The sequence below is a fragment of the Lampris incognitus genome, chromosome 7, assembly GCF_029633865.1.
Source record: "Lampris incognitus isolate fLamInc1 chromosome 7, fLamInc1.hap2, whole genome shotgun sequence".
Taxonomy (NCBI): Eukaryota; Metazoa; Chordata; class Actinopteri; order Lampriformes; family Lampridae; genus Lampris; species Lampris incognitus.
Window position 1 is genome coordinate 63,323,453 of NC_079217.1, and position 18,885 is coordinate 63,342,337.

At 45.9% G+C, this 18,885-nt stretch overlaps 1 protein-coding gene across 1 annotated transcript in view; it reads right to left on the reverse strand.

Annotated features, from left to right (window-relative positions):
• The window catches only part of capns1b (calpain, small subunit 1 b), an 18,897-nt gene extending 880 nt beyond the window's left edge, over positions 1-18,017 (reverse strand). The window contains exons 1-10 of the mRNA XM_056283154.1: positions 17,859-18,017; positions 11,730-11,784; positions 11,207-11,243; positions 10,745-10,837; positions 3,789-3,846; positions 3,065-3,129; positions 1,267-1,335; positions 864-942; positions 575-691; positions 270-328 (exon numbers count right to left, since the gene is read on the reverse strand). Of these exons, the coding sequence (XP_056139129.1) occupies positions 270-328; positions 575-691; positions 864-942; positions 1,267-1,335; positions 3,065-3,129; positions 3,789-3,846; positions 10,745-10,837; positions 11,207-11,243; positions 11,730-11,776 (624 nt within the window). The 5' untranslated portion in view covers positions 11,777-11,784; positions 17,859-18,017. The remainder of the gene's footprint in view (positions 1-269; positions 329-574; positions 692-863; positions 943-1,266; positions 1,336-3,064; positions 3,130-3,788; positions 3,847-10,744; positions 10,838-11,206; positions 11,244-11,729; positions 11,785-17,858) is intronic.
• Between the last annotated feature and the right edge of the window lie 868 nt (positions 18,018-18,885).

An 18,885-nucleotide genomic window follows, 5' to 3' on the forward strand; every position in this document is an offset into this window, starting at 1 on the left:
GCCAATTGTGTTTGTAGGGACGACCGACCAAGCTGGAGGTAACACGGGGATTCAAACCGGTGATCCCCGTGTTGGTAGGCAACAGAATAGACCGCCACGCCATCCGGACACCCGTTTATGACTTTTTAGAGACATTTGGACTCATTAATTCAACATCATACCAGTATGGTTTCATTTGACTAGGTGTAGTAGTACTAGTACTAGTACTAGTAGTAGTACTAGTAGTAGTAGTAGATGTGTTTCAACAAAATGAAGAAATATCGCTTCACCTCTTTAATGTCCAGGTTGATGGAGCCGTTGTTATCCTTGTCCAGAGTCTTAAAGGCTCCTGGAATACCACACACACACACACACACACACACACACACACACACACACACACACACACACACACACACACACACACACACTATTTACACAGCAGAAAATATTGATAAATGATCATTAGTAATGTGGATATGATGAGGGATGAGGAAGAGGAGGAAGAAGAGTCGACAGTAAGAGAGGCTACTGAGAAATAAGGGAGGTAGAAGAAGAGGCTGAAAGGTGTGTGTGTGGGGGGGGGGGGACTTACGACACATGGCGTCCAGTCGCACCAGGCAGCCGATGAAATTGTCAAAGTCCAGGTCGCCGTGCTCATCGCTATAGCGACGGATAATCAGCTGGAAGAGCTGATCATTCAGAGGGAAACCTGGAGACACACACACAGACACACAGACACACACACACACACATCAGAGGTTAAAATAGTTCATTGTATTTACACAATTATAGAGCATGAATTGACACTTTTTTCTCATTGTTGATCACACACACACACACACACCCACACACCCACACACACACACACCGGTGGTGCTCACCAGCAGCCTTGAAGGCTTGGGGAAGCTCTCCAGAGCCAATCACACCGGAGCGGTCGGTGTCGTGGGACTTATAGATGCCCTGGAAGACATGCAAAACACAACACACGCCATACAACCACAACATACACGCACACAAACACACGCGCACTCTTGTAGACTACAGTCTTCTAGAAAACACATCCTTTTAATTCACACAGCCACCTCCATCATGTCAGACATTGTGGTTGTGACCCATTTACCCCTCCACACACAAAGTCTCTGACACACACACACATGTTCTATACCGCAAAGGCAGGAAGCAGCAACAGCAGTTAATCCACAAGGTCAGAGGTCATTACCCACATGTAAATCTTTACATCCTGACAAAAGGTTCTCTCCTGTAATAAACGTGAAAGTAACTGACCTGCCATTTCTTGATGTTGTTCCACAGGTATTTAAACTCATGGAAGCCCAGTTTTCCTGTGCTGTCACTCTGAGACAGCAGGGTCAAGGGTCAAACTCAGGGCACCCTGAGGTTAAACTGGCAGTACAATCACAATTACAATTTCATTTAGCGGACACTTTTATCCAAAGTGACGTACATCTGAGAGTTAACACAACACAAGCAAGGATCTGGTCAGGAGACAACAACACAAGTAAGTGCCAAAAAACTAGGTTCAAGTCCAATAGGACAGAGGTGTCAACAGGCAGTGCACAAAGGCAATGCATAGGGTGCATAGAAGCGGTTTTTTTTAATACCATCAGGTGTGGAGGTGTTCAAGAAAGAACTGGGTCTTTCGCTTCTTAAAGATGGAGAGGGACTCAGTGGATCAAATGGAGTTTGGTAACTCGCTCCACCACTGGGGAACTACAGAGGAGAAGAGTCTGGCTAGTGACTTAGGGCCCCCATTGTGGCTGAAGTGCCAGGTGCCTTTCATTGGCAGAGCGTAGTGAGCAGGACTGAGTGTAGACCTGAATGAGGGAGGTCAGGTAGGCGGGAGCTGTTTTAGTTGCTGTTTTGTAAGTGAGCATCAAGGTTTTGAATTTGATGCGGGCAGTAACTGGGTGCCGGTGGAAGGATATGAACAGTGGAGTGACGTGCTGTTTTGGGTTGGTTGAAGACCAGATGCGCCGCCGCATTCTCGATCATTTGCAGAGGTTTGAAAGTTCGTGCAGAAGGACCTGCCAGTAAGATGTTGCAGTAGTCAATGCGTGATATTACAAGAGCCTGTACCAGGAGCTGTGCTGCATGCTCAGACAGGTAGGGTCTAATTTTCCTGATGTTGCACAGGGCAAATCGGCACGACCGAGCGATGAAGGCCATGTGAACCTTAAAGGGTCGTTGATCATCAATCATGACACCCAGGTTTCGGGCAGACTTTGTGGGCATGAGTTGGGTTGATCTGAGCTGGATTTTGATCTGTTGTTGTGATGATGGACTGGCTGAGATGACAAGGAGCTCAGTCTTACATAGGTTAAGCTGAAGGTGGCGTTGTTTCATCTATGCAGAGATATCAGCAAGGCGTGACAATATCCATGCTGAAACTGTGAGGTCATCTGGCGGGAATGATAGGAAGAGCTGGGTATCGTCAGCATAACAGTGGTATGAGAAACCATGGGAGCGGATGATTGCCCCAAGTGAAGTGGTGTATATTGAGAAGAGGAGGGGACCGAGCACTGACCCTTGAGGTACCCCTGTGGATAAGCCTTGCGGTTTGGACACTTCTCCACTCAAAGATACTCAAAAAGATCTCCCTGAGAGGTAGGACATGAACCAGTGGAGGGCTGATCCTGAGATACCAAGATCAGTGAGTGAGGAGAGGAGGGTTTGGTGGTTAACCGTGTCAGAGGCAGCTGACAAGTCTAGCAGCAATAGAGCTGAGGACTGACCAGCAACACTAGCCAAAAGCAGTGATTCTATTACCGACAGTAGTGGAGGGTGTTGCTAGTTCTAAGTTACCTTGCTGCTGCGCCCACAGGCAAGGCACTTTAATAGTCAAATTCAAAGTACTGTTGGTTTATTTAACGCCTTTCCATGAGTAGCACAATAAAAACAAAACAATTTAGTGACAAATTAAAACTACAATTTGTTAATTAATACAGAAACGCCCGATGATTGTAGCAGCATCACTGAAGATGTGTCCACAAGCATCAACAGATGAACTTGTACAGCTGGTGACGTCCAGAATAAAGGTAGACCTGTATGTAATGTGGAAGGATACATCCATAACAGCCACCATACTCCTGCAGGACTCAATGCTGAAACCATCAGTCTTCAGGTCGTCGTCTGGGAGAAAAATAAAAAGGAGTGTGAAAATAGAAAAAAAAATTAAAAAAAATAATATGAATAATAAGCATGGTTTACAAAATCTATCCATCTTTGGTTTGGAGAATAGAGATGAAAATAACAATAAGGATTCATTTCGACTAAAACAGGCTTGTACTGTCTCATAAAGAATTTACTTGACTCACTGGATTTTATATATATATAAACATGAAAAAATTAAATTTCAAATTTGTGGATGTGACAAAATGGAAATATGGTTTTATTTGAATATGAAGCATGTAACCTGAAAAAAAAATCAAACGACAAAAAATAAATAAAAATAAATCGGTAAGTAAAGACGATGATGACGGAATCGAACCATCCACAGAAAAAAAAGAGGGCCACATTAAAATGAAGAGAAAAAAAAATCAAAACCACAAACTGCAGATGAGTTCATGGTTCACCAGCCTCGTTTCCAAACAAAGACTTCAGTTCTCCAACTGAGATGAGATTCAACGTAATGGACTATTCATGCAGCTTCAAGTGACCTTAAAACATGAATGTTAATTACAGTTCAGATGTTTTTCTGTCGCAGGTTGGAGGTCTGTGTAGAGGAACATGACTCGCACCACGTTTCTAAAGTCAGCTCTCATGTGTCGAAGTACTGCTTTTTGACTCACGTTTGCTGATGATCTTGTTTAAAATGTTCATCAGCTCATTGGGGCTCACTTCCATATCCTGTTAAAGCATCACACACACACACACAGGAAACACCACAAACAGTGAGTCATGGCTGTCGTTGCTAGCATGTGAGTCACACCAAACTGAATCCGTTTCCTTCCACTGTTTCCATGTTTGTGACTCACCACTTAAAAAGCTATACATAGGCTGAAGTCTGATAACAAACACCACAACCACAAAGCTACAGCCGGCAGATATGTGGATATAATGTGTATATATGGTGATGTGAGCACAGATGTGTTGTGGGATTGTGGTTCTGGTAATATGGAGATACGTATAACTTAAATGTTGTTGTTCCTGTTTTAGTGAAATGAATGACGGATGTCTCTTCCTGCCTGGTCATCATATTCACATTACTAATGATCATTTATCAAGACCATATTATTTGTACCAAAGTAAATTTGCCTTGGACATAAAGACTGCCACATATATTATGACATGGTGCAGTAACAGACAAAGTGCATTTACATACATGCAACACCTTCCCTCATATCACCTCCCCCTCAAATCCTGAGCTTAGGAGATTCACTGATGGGGGGACGAAAGAGTTTTTAGACCTGTTCAGGTAACTTTTCCTGTATTTAATTGGAACCCTGCAAAATCTACCTGACGAACGGTCATCCCTGAAGTGAGGGAGGGGCCTAAGAGTACATCTGTCGCCATCTTACAATGCTGTGATTGCAAACATTCCCCAATCCTCTGTGAATAGTACACATGGCCACTGTAACTATGGTTAAAGGTCACACCCATATTTGCATATGAAAATGATTGTTGGTTTTGCTCATTATGCCACTGTACTGTTTATAAGGGTGGGATACCTGCAGTCAGTTGAGACTGAAGATGTCACTCGGATGAGTGATGAAACGTTTCTCCCAATAAACATTGTGTCCAGATGAACTGATTCAATTTGCTGTGATTTTCTAATCTAGATTATTGAGCATGCATAAAAAAGGGTATTCTGAATACAGGACATTAGCGGGGTCATCGATAACGGTCCTAGCCTGTTTAACTACTGTCTTCTTGAAGAGCATTTGGCGATAGGGATGCTCTCTCACTCCCACCACTTTTCATTGCTGTGTGGAGCAGTCCATTTGTGATCTTAACTGACATGTTACCAAACCAGGCTGAGATTCCATAACATAATATACTCTCTATCACAGCATGATAAAATAACATCATTACCCTCTGTCCAACCTCAAACACCCTGAGTCTGCAGAGAGAAGAGTCTGGGTAGGATCCAGTACAGATAGAATTCACATGGACATCCAAGACAGAACAGTCAATGTGAACACCAGGCATGTGTAAGAATGAACCTGGGTAATACACGTGTTATGGATCAATCAGAAAACTTGACAGCTTAAGTGCTGGGATTTGGATGTGATGAGAGCAGAATGGGAGAACTCTTACGAAAGCCCTGACAGTCGTACACTACATACCATCATATCATCAATAGAGACATTTTATCGGCATGTCCCAGTTCTACGTCAGACCAAAACACAACCAGGCAACATGTTGTCTGTCACACCGAGGACAACGCCACAGGTCTTTGTCGCTTTCTGTTCCTTCCCTAGATTTTGTTGTGAAATCACGTGATCGCAGGATATCTTGGACAGAAATACATAACAACATGCCTGTCTCTCCACCGTTTGTTTATTAGTGAAAAACACCGGCGTCTTCCTTTTTAGTCACACTAATGAGCATTGAGAGGTTTGACATCTGACTCCTACTAGAAAGAAACGACACCAGGAGATTTTAGTTGCTTTTCATCTGTCACATCCAGTCCTGAGAGAACACACTCGGTTTCTCCTGCAGACGCTGAGACTCACAATCTGTTTTATTTGCAAAATGAGTTTCACACAGAGCACGGTTTCATCTGCTGGGCTGCTCACATGAACACACACTGCGACTGTGTTAGCGTCATGCTGCTAACACAGCCCTGCTACTGTATGTTTTAATCCAGAACAACCGGTTTCCACACACCAAAGCTAAGAATTCTGCTGACCGGCGGTGTGTTACTCCACGCATATGGAGCCAAACACCACCCGTCTCAATTACACTACCAAGCATCTTCATCGCTGTATTCCTTGTTATCATCATTACTGCTGTTGATTCAGTTTGACTGTCTGAGCCCTGCTCCAACCGGTATACACACCCTGGGTATAAGACACACACACACACACACACACACACACACACACACACACACACACACACACACACACACACACACACACACACACACACACACACACACACACACACACACACACACACACACACACACACACACACACACACACGGCCCTTAAGGCAGGAGTGCCGCCCTGCCAGGCAATGGCAGGAATGTGGGGAGCGGGGGAGCAAACACAAAAAAGGAATGCAGAATGAAGGTCAAGAAAATTGGAAGAAAGGAAGAACCAGTCTGTCATCTTTAAACTGTGATGTTTAGTCTCTACGATGTTTCTCTCTCCTCCTCTCGTTGTCTCTCCCCCCTTCCCCCCCTCTCTCATCTATTCTCTATCATCTTCTTTTTCTTCTTTCGGCTTGTTCCCCGTTTCTCAGGGGTCGCCACAGCGGATTGTACAGTTTCCATCGGTACCCTGTGAGGACGGAGCACCAACGGCGGCTGTTGTTAATCCGGGCCTTGACTGATCCGGTATGGTCTTGTCAAGCCGCAAAATGATTTGGCAAAATGTTACACTGGACGTCCTTTCTGACACAACCACTAACCCTACAGACGGGGGCGCAGGCAAAGCGCTGGATGTCATCTCAGTATTCATGGACTTGCGCCCATGCCTGTCGCCATCTAGTGTTCTCTACTATACTCCTCTTTATCTCTTGGAGCTGCAGCAAAGTTGCATGAGGACGACTTGGTAGTTTCTACTCATATGACATAGTGTTGAGCGATATGGAAAATATAATCATCATGATAATCATATGCAGTGTTACACTCGGTATACATGCACATATCACCATATCTGCTTACTTATGCAAACATGTGTACTATTCACAGAGGATTGGGGAATAGTTGCAATCACAACATTGTAAGATGGTGACAGATGTACTCTTAGTCCCCTCTTGGTTCAGGGACGGCCGTTCCCTCTTCACATAGATGGCCTCTTTGACTCCCCGTTCAAACTAGCGTTCCTCCCTATCAAGGTTGTGCACATCCTCCAATAAACTGGACTGGGTAAGAACACCGATGCCCTCTACAAGAAGGGACAGAGCCGTCTCTACTGTTTGAGGAGGCTGAGGTCCTTCAACATCTGCCAGACGATGCTCAGGATGAGGTATGAGTCTGTGGTGGCAGTGCTCTCCTGTTTGTTGCTGTGTGTCGGGGCAGCGGGTTGAGGGTAGCAGATGCAAACAGGCTCAATAAACTGATCCACAAGGCCGATGACATTGTGGGGTGGAGCTGGACTCTCTGGCGGCAGTTTCTGATAGGAGGACGTTGTTTAAGTTATGTGCCATCATGGACAACATCTCCCACCCACTCCATGACGTGCTGGTCAGGCATAGGGGTACTTTTAGTAATAGACTCATTCTGCCGAAAAGCACCACAGGAGGTCATTCCTGCCTGTGGCCATCAAACTTTACAACTCCTCCCCAGACTCAGACTGTCAGACACTTGGAGTTAATGGTCATGGAACTGGCCCTGTCAGGTTTTGTTTGTGCTGCAGTAGTGCAGTATAGATAGGGTGTTATGTGCACCATACTGGAGCAAGGTGCACGTATGTTTATATATTTTGCTCCTATTTCTATTTCTTATTTCATCTTTTATTTCTATTTGTTTTTCTTTTTTCTATTTGTTTCTATTTTCTTGTTATCTTGTTACTTTTTTCTTTACTAGAGCATGAGTGCCTGTCATAGGACCCAATTTCCCCTCGGGGATGAATAAAGCATTCTGATTCCGATCCTGATCTTTGAAAGAGTGGCCACTGGCCTGTGGATGGTGTAGACCGTGGAGTCCTGGCCTGACGTGTTAGCGCTCCTGTGTTGTGCCATCTTACCATGCTGTGGTGGCAACTATTCCCAAATCCATGGCTATTGTAACTCCAGTTAATGGTCACACCCATATCTGCATATGAAACCGATGGTTGGTTTGGGTCGTTATGCTGCTGAATTGTTTATAAGGGTGGGGACACCTGCAGTCAGTTGACACAAGTTTCACCAGAGAGAGAGGAGGGAAGGGTTTGGAATGCAGTAATGACTTAAAGATGAGCGTAACAGGGTAAGTGACTGAGAGGAAGACAGACATGGAAGACAGTGTCACAACAGACTGACAGACAGACAGACGGAGCCTATATTCAGACCACAGGAAGAGCCTTTCATTAAAAGAAAGATCAAATGAAGCCATTTAGGGTTCAGCAGGCAGAGGAAAATACCAGCGAGCCCAAAACACAGACAGAAACCACACACACTGTAGAAATGACTGTAAACAAGTTATAATGACGCCAATTAAAAAACAAGCCAACAACATTCAACTGTCTGAGTGCCTGTGAGACACAGATAGATAGATAGATAGATAGATAGATAGATAGATAGATAGATAGATAGATAGATAGATAGATAGATAGATAGATAGATAGATAGATAGATAGATAGATAGATAGATAGATAGATAGATAGATAGATAGATAGATAGATAGATAGATAGATAGATAGATAGATAGATCCACAGCATCTGGATTTGATCCGAGTCCCGTTTGTGTTTTCACTACACAGAGACACCAGCTGTCCTACACAGACTGGCCCATCCAGTCATGACATTGCCCGAAGTCATGTGACCGCACACTTGCTGGTTCAAATCCTCATGCTGGTTGGCACTAAAAACACATGCCCATCACTCAGAAACTGCTACCAGTGTGCCCTTGACCAAGACATTTCAATATCCAGCTGCGAGATACACAACCCACTTGTACTGGTCAACTCCCAGTAACAAACAGCAGACGACTGTGGTCGGACTGGTCAACTCCCAGTAACTAACAGCACAAGACTGTGGTTGTACTGGTCAGCTCCCAGTATCCAAGAAAGAGTTTGACTGAGTTTGAGTTGGGAGTTGACTTGTGTGATGAATCATGGCGGCTGTTGGGCTCACACCGGCACAACCTCTGTTGTCGTCTCTGTCACTACTGTCAGTATTATTTGTTCATAAATCATCAAGTTTGTACAAAAACACCCACAAGGAAATACTTAAAGATGAGCAGGATCACATCAGAGAAGGATCACATGGAACTCTAGATCACCAACATCTAGCCATTCCTGAGGATTGTTTACATCCTGCCCACACAATCAAGCACACCAGGTGTCTGCAGACGAACCGGGATTCTATACCGAGTCATCTGTCAGCCCTGCCGCACCCCACTACCACTTATTCTACTCTCAAACGTCCAGCCCCTTATGAACCAAATGGAAGAGCCATGACCAACTACTGCTCCCTGCAAAATGTGGACGAGGAGCTTGATCTACCAGACAAACTGAATGAGTTTCATACTAGGTTTGAAACAGTTGGCAGAGCTTCCTGCTGACCACCTCAGCCTCCTCCTCTCACCATGCAGGAGGAAGAGTTCTGGGCTGTGTTCAGAAACAGCGATAAAAGGAAAGCATCAGGGCCCAAAAATGATACTGTCGGCCACCAGTATTTTTGGACAAACAGCCATTCAATGTGTCAGTGTTCTGTAATTGTTCCTCTATGTTATTTTTCATTGGTGCCAGCATATTCCACCATTCCCAACAAGTATTCCCAACAAGTAATGGTGCCCACACAGGAAATATGTCAAGTATTCCACAAAAGGAAAAGAAGAAATCTGCATGTTTAATGCAGAGGAGCCAGGAATAGTCACTAAAATACAAAGCTAAACATTACTTAGCATTTAATTAGGTTCAATTTAATGTTGGATATGGATTCACATTTCATATCATCACGCCAGATGACATTGCTGACCAGTCGTCTTTTTCCAAAATACAAACACCACCACTGGAAACAGAAATGACTTTGCAGTAAGAAAACAAACTGCAGGGACCAGCAGATGATGTGAAATCCACCAAAACCGAAGAAATTAAGGATAACTACTACAAAGCTTCAGTCCTGTGTCTGCTGGCTCTACTGGACCAGTGTGTCTCCTATGTAGGTGTTGGTAAGGTGAGTGTTGTCCGAGCTCCATTCAAATGAATGAGTCAGCAGTGCTGCTAGGTCAGAACTGCCATTTAACACACACCGCAGGGCATCTGGGCGGCATAGTGGTCTATTCTGTTGCCTACCAACATGGGGATCGTCGGTTCGAATCCCCCGGTTACCTCCGGCTTGGTTGGGCGTCTCTACGACACAATTGGCCATGTCTGTGGGTAGGAAGCCAAATTGTGGGTATGTGTCCTGGACACTGCACTAGCGCCTCCCCTGGTCGGTTGGGGCACCTGTTTGGGGGAGAGGAGTAACTGGGGGGGGGGGGGGATAGCATGATCCTCCCACGCGCTATGCCTCCCCTGGTTGGTTGGGGCACCTGTTCGGGGGAGAGGAGTAACTGGGGGGGGAATAGCATGATCCTCCCACGTGCTACGTCCCCCTGGTGAAACTCCTCACTGTCAGGTGAAAAGAAGTGGCTGGTGACTCCACATGTATCGGAGGAGGCATGTGGTAGTCTGCAGCCCTCCCCGGATTGGCAGAGGGGGTGGAGCAGCAACCGGGATGGTTCAGAAGAGTGGAGTAATTGGCTGGATACGATTGGGGAGGAAAAAAAAGGGGGGGGGGAACAAAAAACACCCACTACCCTGATTGGCTGCTAATAGCTATCAAACTTGAACGACCTGAATTTGGGAGTTGGGAGATGAAGTGTTGGTTGAACGTCAGAGTAAAGAGAATCTAGAAAACTGTTGCCCCTAGATAATATTGACTCACATCGCCGGCCAGGTGATGGAAGACTTTCCGGAACTGTTTCTCCTCGTCATTCTCATCAGCTTCAGCGTAGGCCAGGGGTCTACGAGGTGGAGGCTACACACAAACACACACACACACACATACACACATGATAATGAAACATACGTATGCTGTAATGGAATAGACTAGATTTGTATATACTGTAATGAATTATACCGCATATATCTATATACACTGTAATGAAAAATACTGTATAGAGTTATATGTACTGTATGGATTTAAATATACTGTAATGAATTATACTGCATATATCTATATACATTGTAATGAAAAATACTGTATAGTTATATGTACTGTATGGATTGAAATATACTGTAATGAATTATACTGCATACATCTATATACATTGTAATGAAAAATACTGTATAGAGTTATATGTACTGTATGGATTTAAATATACTGTAATGAAGACAGTATACTCACAGGATCTGAAGGTACAAACTGACTTGGGTCAATGTTGCTGTAGACGGACAGACACACAGACACACAGACAGACAGACACAGACACACACACAGACAAACAGTCAAACAGACAGACAGACACACACACACAGATAGAAACACAGACAGAAACACACAGCCAGACACAGACACACACAGACACAATCACAGACACACACAGACAGTCACACAGACAGACAGACGTATGATTCTTGGTTTGTAGACATACACTTGGTGGGTGGCTGACTGACTTAATAAAAAACAAAATGTTTCTCTCGGCAGCTTTTAACATCATGTAATGGAGCCACTGACTCAGTACAGACACACAGAATGGCTGAGAGACTAACATCTGATCCTAACAGGATCACATGCGGGAAAGAAAGAGACCAAAGTATGTCTTCACAAGCAACGTAAGAGATGATGCTGGTTTTGTGTGTGTGTGTGTGTGTGTGTGTGTGTGTGTGTGTGTGTGTGTGTGTGTGTGTGTGTGTGTGTGTGTATTCACCTTACGACATCCATGATGCCTCCAATGAGTCTCTTGGCTAGAAACATCTTGTTGTCTGAGGGAGGCAGAGAGACAGACAGACAATGAGAATAGATGCATCATAGAACTCACAACAATAACAGAAACACAAGACTAACCGTGATATACACACACATGAGGACAACGGACCACATGGTACAGGCCAGGGGTTCTCACACTTATCAATCATCTGATTTTTATTCAAGGTCAGAGGTCCGCAACGATTGGCGGTAACAAAATAATATTTAATCAACTCACTTATAACTTCTGTTACAAGTTATTACTTTTTAATTACACGGCTTTGTTGAATACTCGATTCTGATTGGTCAATTACGGCATTCCGCTGCTATGGACGCAGTTCTCACGGACTAACAAATCTAATGGACTATTTTATTTAGCGGAAGCAATAAAATCACTTCTAAGTCAATAAAATAATTTTCTGATCAATAATTTGTGTCAAATTATTGATTTCTTTAGTACGCAGCTGTGTAATAAGCGGGATCATGTACAGCGAAACAATGACTGGCTCGCTGTACATGATCCCATAATGTTCTGCGAAGACCCGCCCTACCCTGCCTCTGATTGGCTCTAACCCTGACGAAAACTCACATACCGGTAGGCTACTCGCTACTGTCACGTATGGTCATTCAACGAGGGCAGGGATCCTAGAATCAGTAGAAATAAAATCAGTCTGGCGTTCATTCTTCGAAACGTACTGCGGCACATGGATGCAGGATATGTGGCTCTTGCAGCAGCAGCAGCAGCAGACTTCCCGCCTTAAACTAACTTAAACCAACTTTTAATTAGTTTTGAATCGAGTTAAAGCTAACTTAAACAAACTTTAAACTAACTTTAACGTTAAACTGACTTTAAACGAACAAACTAACGAACTTAAAGCCAACTTTAAACCGACTTTAAGGTAGCTTCAAACCAACCTTAATCTAACTTAAACCTGGTTTAACACCTCATCTGAAGAACGGCATCTCCTACAGCACAGTGTCCCCGTCACTGCACTGGCGCATTGGGATTTAATTTTTACTGTACTTGTTTACGGTAAATACAGTATACAAGAATAAAAATCAGTCATTTGAAATTTTTCGTAGTCAGGGGAGAGAGTGTGAGCAACATACTCAGCAGACTGGCAGCACAGGCAATGGGGCTAGTGAAAAGGATTTCCAAGATCTGCAGTGCCGGGGAGGACTACAGCCTACTCAAAACACAGCCAGTGAGGATAATGCTTCGGGTTGATGCACAGCCCTATGCAGTACACACCATGTGCAGAGTCCATATCATGAAACCTGTTAAGGATGAGCTGGACAGGATGGAGGCAAAGGGCATCATAGAAATGGTGCCTGTCCCAAACAAGCCAGGCAAAGCGCGCCTATGCGTTGACCTCAGAAGGTTGAATAAAGCAGTTAAGAGGGAGAGGTTCACCCTGCCAGTGGTGGAGGAGATCACAGCTGAACCGAATGGGTCCACAGTGTTCTCGATACTTGATGCAGCAGCAGGGTTCTGGCAGATACCACTAGACAAAGGCAGCCAGAGACTTAACAAACTCCATCACACCATTCGCCAGGTACTGCTTCAAACACATTCCTTTTGGAATTTCCAGCACCCTTGAAATATTCCAGAGAAAGATGGAGGAGGCACTGAAAGGCCTACAGGGAACAACTGTGTACATGGATGACATCACTGTCCATGGTGGGGACATGGCGGAGCATGACCAATGCCTGCAGAGGATCATGGAATGGCCGGAGACCACTGGGGTGAAGCTGAATACAGAAACATGTGCACTGAGGCAGAGAAAGCTGCACTTCCTGGGCTATGAGATCGACGCGGAAAGCATGCACCCTGACTCAGCCAAAGCGTTGGCAATCAACAAGCTCATCCCACCTGGGAATGTCTGGGAACTGAAGAGAGTCCTTGGGATGGTGAATTACTTGGGATAATACGTCCCCAAACTGGACACAGTGGGACAACTACTATATGAACTGCTGAAGTCTAAGACAGCGTGGACATGGGGTCCAGCACAGCAGTCAGCATTTCAGCAGATCATAACACTCCTCACAACCTCACCTACGCTGGCATTTTACAACGTCAACAAAGCCACAGCAGTCTCCGTGGATGCCAGCAGCTACAGGATCAGTGGCATGCTGATGCAGCTCCAAGGCAAGGACTGGAGGCATATACCGTACTGCTCCTGATGTCTGAGTGAGGCAGAAAACAGGTATGCTCAGATAGAGAAGGAGTGTCTGGCGTGTGTCTGGGCCTGTGAACGGTTTGAAAAATACTTACACAGCCTACGGGGATTCAAACTGATTACCGATCACAAACCCTTAGTCCCACTGATGAACTCCAAAGACCTGGATACTGTGCCAATCCACTGCCAGAGGTTACTGATGCGACTGATGAGATTTAACCCCACAGCGGAGTAAGTGACAGGTAAGATCCTCATCGTGGCAGACACACTATCCAGGAGCTCCGTAGGAGATGCACAGGGCAGCAACAACACACACACAAATGTGGTGTGCCATGTTGCATCCATCATCAACAGCATGCCAGCTACAGAGCAGAAGATAGAAAGCATCAGAACTGCCACAGATGCAGATGAAAAACTACAAACTCTGACCAGGTACATACAGTCTAGGTGGCCTGAACACATAAGTAAGATATACCCCACTGTTGGGAGCTTTTCCCTATGAGAAAGAGCTGTCAGTTCACACTGGGCTGGTGATTAGGGGTAACAGAATGATAATACCTGAGACCAGTGGCGGCTGGTGCTAAAAAAAAATTTGGGGGAGGGGGGGCGCAATTTACATTAGCGCAGCACACCCGACAACTGCTTTAATGTCCACACAGTCACGGAGTTATTAAGAAGGACAATGTAGCCTATAGATTTTATCAGGGTTCATAGACGGTGGCAGTCGAGACGAGGCGTCATGGTGGGTGTGAACATGATTGACAGCCACAAGAATTGCCCGATCACATAAGATCAAAAAACATCAAAACAATACCAATTCGCTGCCAATAAAAGTGGGCGTGTCTGGGGCAGCACCGAACTGCGCCCCCTGGAAAATCTGAAGAAACCAATCAGACAGCAGCCTCAGGTCACCTGCTCGCCACAAGTTTGAGGGCTCACTCAAGGTGTCGTTCGCCAGGCGCCCCTCACCCAGGAAGTACAAGTATTCAGACAGAAATCAACCACATGCCATTTGAACCAATATTTAATGGCTGTTGACAGGCACTCACAGACTGAAAAACACTTTTATTTCATCATTATTTGCATTATTCAACTAAATTATATTTACGTACATTTTCATCTCTTGATGTTTGAAGGGTGCGGCGCCCCAGAGCCCCCTACTGGCCAGCCACCATTGCCTGAGACATTGAGGGCTAATATAGCACACCATATACATGATAGGCATCAGCGACTGATTAAATGCAGAGACAGAGCTAACACCTTGGTATGGTGGCCAGGTATATTATCCCATATTAAACAGAAGGTCTTAGCTTGGCAGTCATGCCAGGAACTAAGGAGAGCCCAGTGCAGAGAGCCTCTGATCTCCACGCTACTTCCTAACAGGCCATGGAAGAGAATCAGCATAGACCTGTGTGAACTCAACAAGCAGAGCTACTTGGTTATTTCAGACTATTCCAACACATGCCCACATCCACCAGCACCCAGGTGGCCACAAAGCTGAAGGCTAACTTTGCCCACTATGGGAAGCAAAGGAAGTGGTTAGCCTAGCAAAGGAAGTGGTTAGCCTAGCAAAGGAAGTGGTTAGCCTAGCAAAGGAAGTGGTTAGCGACAATGACCTGCAGTTCTTCAGCACAGAATTTAAAGAACTGGCCTGCGAATCTGGCTTCAAACACAACATCTAGCCCGCACCACCCCCAGGGAAACGGGCGTGCTGGAAGAGCAGTACAAAGAGAAAAAGAGCTCTTAAAACAAAAAGATCCTCCTCCAGCACTTATGTGTTACAGCTCCACCCCATGCTGCAGCACAAGGGCAAGTCCAGCTGAACTCCTAATGGGCCGCATGATTCAAAGGACCTTACCTATACTTGACCGCAACCTACAACCCAAGTGGCCAAGTAGGCAGTGCATCCAAGCTAAGGATGCAGCAGATAAAAAGAAACAAACACACTACTACAACCGCCGTCGCGGAGTGAAACGCTTACCTCCATCGCAGGCAGGGGACCATGTGCTGGGTCGCGCCGGCAGTAGTGACCAGCGAGAGGGTCACACCAAGGTCCTACCTTGTCAAGATGGAGCAGTGACACCCAAACTCCCCTCGGGGATGAATAAAGTATTCTGGTTCTGATTCTGAAGTGTAGTTCAAGTGCAGTTCGACGGGCCAAGGAAGACAGCACCAACGGTGGCCATTATTAATGCGGGCCTCAACCGATCCGGTACGGTCTTGTCAATCCGCATACTGATTTGGCAAAAGGTTACGTCGGACGCCCTTCCTGACACAACCACCGACCCTGCGGACGGAGGCACAGGTAAAGCGCTGGATGCCATCCCAGTATTCATGGACTTACACCCATGCCTGTCGCTACAGATTCTATATTATAAACAAATAAATAATCCATCCATTATCCAAACTGCTTATCCTGCTCTCAGGGTTGCGGGGATGCTGGAGCCTATCCCGGCAGTCGTGGGCCGGCAGGCTGGAAGACACCCTGCACAGGCCGCCAGGCCATCACAGGGCACAGTGTCCGACAGCAGTGGCATGCTGGAGTCCGACTGTCAAGAACACTTTCTTTGGCTCCTCATCTGTCAGGATCCTGACGTAAACTCCCTCATGGTCTTGGCAGCTCTTAGGCTCTTCAAGAGTGTTCCCAAAGGTCATCAAATACGACCATGGCAAACCTTTGACAGGCCATATATATGTATATGTGTGTGTGTATGTGTGTGTGTGTGTGCATATAGAATCGTGTGTGTGTGTGTGTGTACATACACACAGAGTGTTGTGATGCGTCTAGTGCAGCAGTGTGTAGTTGGAGGGAAGGTGCATGTGTTCTTCCGACCCGCTTGTGTCCTTCCTGCCCTTAGCTTGCTGCCGCTGGCTAGCCTTTGTGGCGAATAGGGAAGCATCCTAGCGTGTAAGCCTTCCCTTGCCAGTACATAGCCTCTCCCTCACCAAGACTCCTGCCAGGCCTCCCCGTGGCCACACGTGGTAACTGGGGTCTTGCGGCCCCAGGCTAACTTGGCAGGGGATCTCGGAGCAGCAGTGGGCCCCAGAGATATGGTGTGCAGGCCCACCCTGGTGGACACACCCTGGCACCTATCAACCACTGCCCCGCTGCCTTGTGGGTGAGTCTGGAAGACATAAGGCTAAGGGAGCTTACCCCAACAGAAAAGCAAGCTGTGGCGGCACGCTTTGAGGTGGTTTCCAAAAAACTGGATTTCTGGCAGCCCCCTGCAGTTGTGTGGAGGTGCCGGTCGTCTAGGGATCCCCCTTGCCATCGGAACCATCTCCTCTACAATCAAGTCATGTGGCGTTGGGAGAAGCGCACCCCCCATGCCACTTTAAAAACCATCTCTGCGCAGGTATCTTCTGCTATCTGAGTCCTCAAAGGACCCACAAATAGAAGAAGATGGTCATCATCGGGCACGATGGACAACCAGCAAGCATATAGAATCTGTTACTATTAAGTCACATCAAGAGGGAACAATGGCCATCAGACAAAGGCTTTGAGTTAGGAAAACGACTTTTTCCGCCAACAACTCAGCGACACGCAGGCTTGTGCAGCGCTATCGGGTGTCATCCCAGTATATACACACACACACACAAAATATATATACACACACACACACACACACACACACACAAAATATACACACACACACAAAATACACACACACACACACACACACACACACACACACACACACACACACACACACACACACACACACACACACACACACACACACACACACACACAAACTCATTAAAAAAAACAAAACCAAGTAAACGCGACATGATAAAGACGCGAAAGTGCTGCTGGGTTTAAAAGCTGAACAACAGATTCTTGTATTCGGGAAGAACCGCGCTCGTTTCACGCTTCGGTGAAAAGCGCTTTTTAAAAAAGTTTTACTCACCTATTAAGACTTCTACTTGGCTGCCGACCAGAGACAGGGAGAGAGAGGCGAAGCGGCGGGACGAGACAGGGAGAGAGGGGCGAAGTGGGGGGACGACAGAGGCAGAAAGACGGCGGCTTGTGTGACAGGAGGGCGTTTCCACGAGAGTAAATAGAAAACCGGTTGCGCGAAGATCCAAGTTCTTTCTCAATGCGTCATCGGCCCCGCCCACACACCCCACCCCGGGGCAGGACGGCTCTAGGTCCTAACGCCCGCCTTTTTAAGGAAGCCTTGAAATTGTTCCAAGTTTGCCACCCAACCCCTGTTTAAGGGGACTTAGTATACATGGTTAATGGGGTTATAGTCCAGTGTTTCTCAACCCCGTCCTCAAGGAACCCCTATCCTGCAGATTGTCATTGTAACCCTGCATAGGTAGCCCTGCTTGGACTTACTCGACCAATCATCTCGCAGCACTTAATTATGCAAGGTGTGTGCAACATCTGACAAAATTCATTGCTGATTGGTTGAATAACAACAAACAGGCACCTATTCAGGGTTGCAAAGAAAATATGCAGGATAGGGGTTCCTTGAGGACTGGGTTGAGAAAAACTGTGTATGTATGCTCTCGAGTGTACATAGCCTAACCGCAGGTCCCACACTACATGTTCGGGACCTCAGCAGCACTGCAACAGTCTCGGTGCAATTAACCACTGCTTGTATGAATTTTATTGATTTTATTCTATTTCCCCCCTGCCTGCACGAGTATAACTTATACTGACATGTATCTTTTGTTGTATACAGAATTGTAGTGCTCTATTATATTTACTTAATTTTATTTACTGTAGTTTCTATACGTCTGTACTACCCCCGGGCCCTGCACGGCGGCTGCCCACTGCCCCTAGCTACACAGCTGGTATGGTTTAAATGCAGAGAAAGAATTGCCCCACGGGGATTGATAAAGTAGCAGAAACCAAAACGTATTCTGCTATAGTAATGTATTTCCTGTGGGAGAGGCTTGAGGGATGGGGTGTAAGTGGGTGGTGGTGGT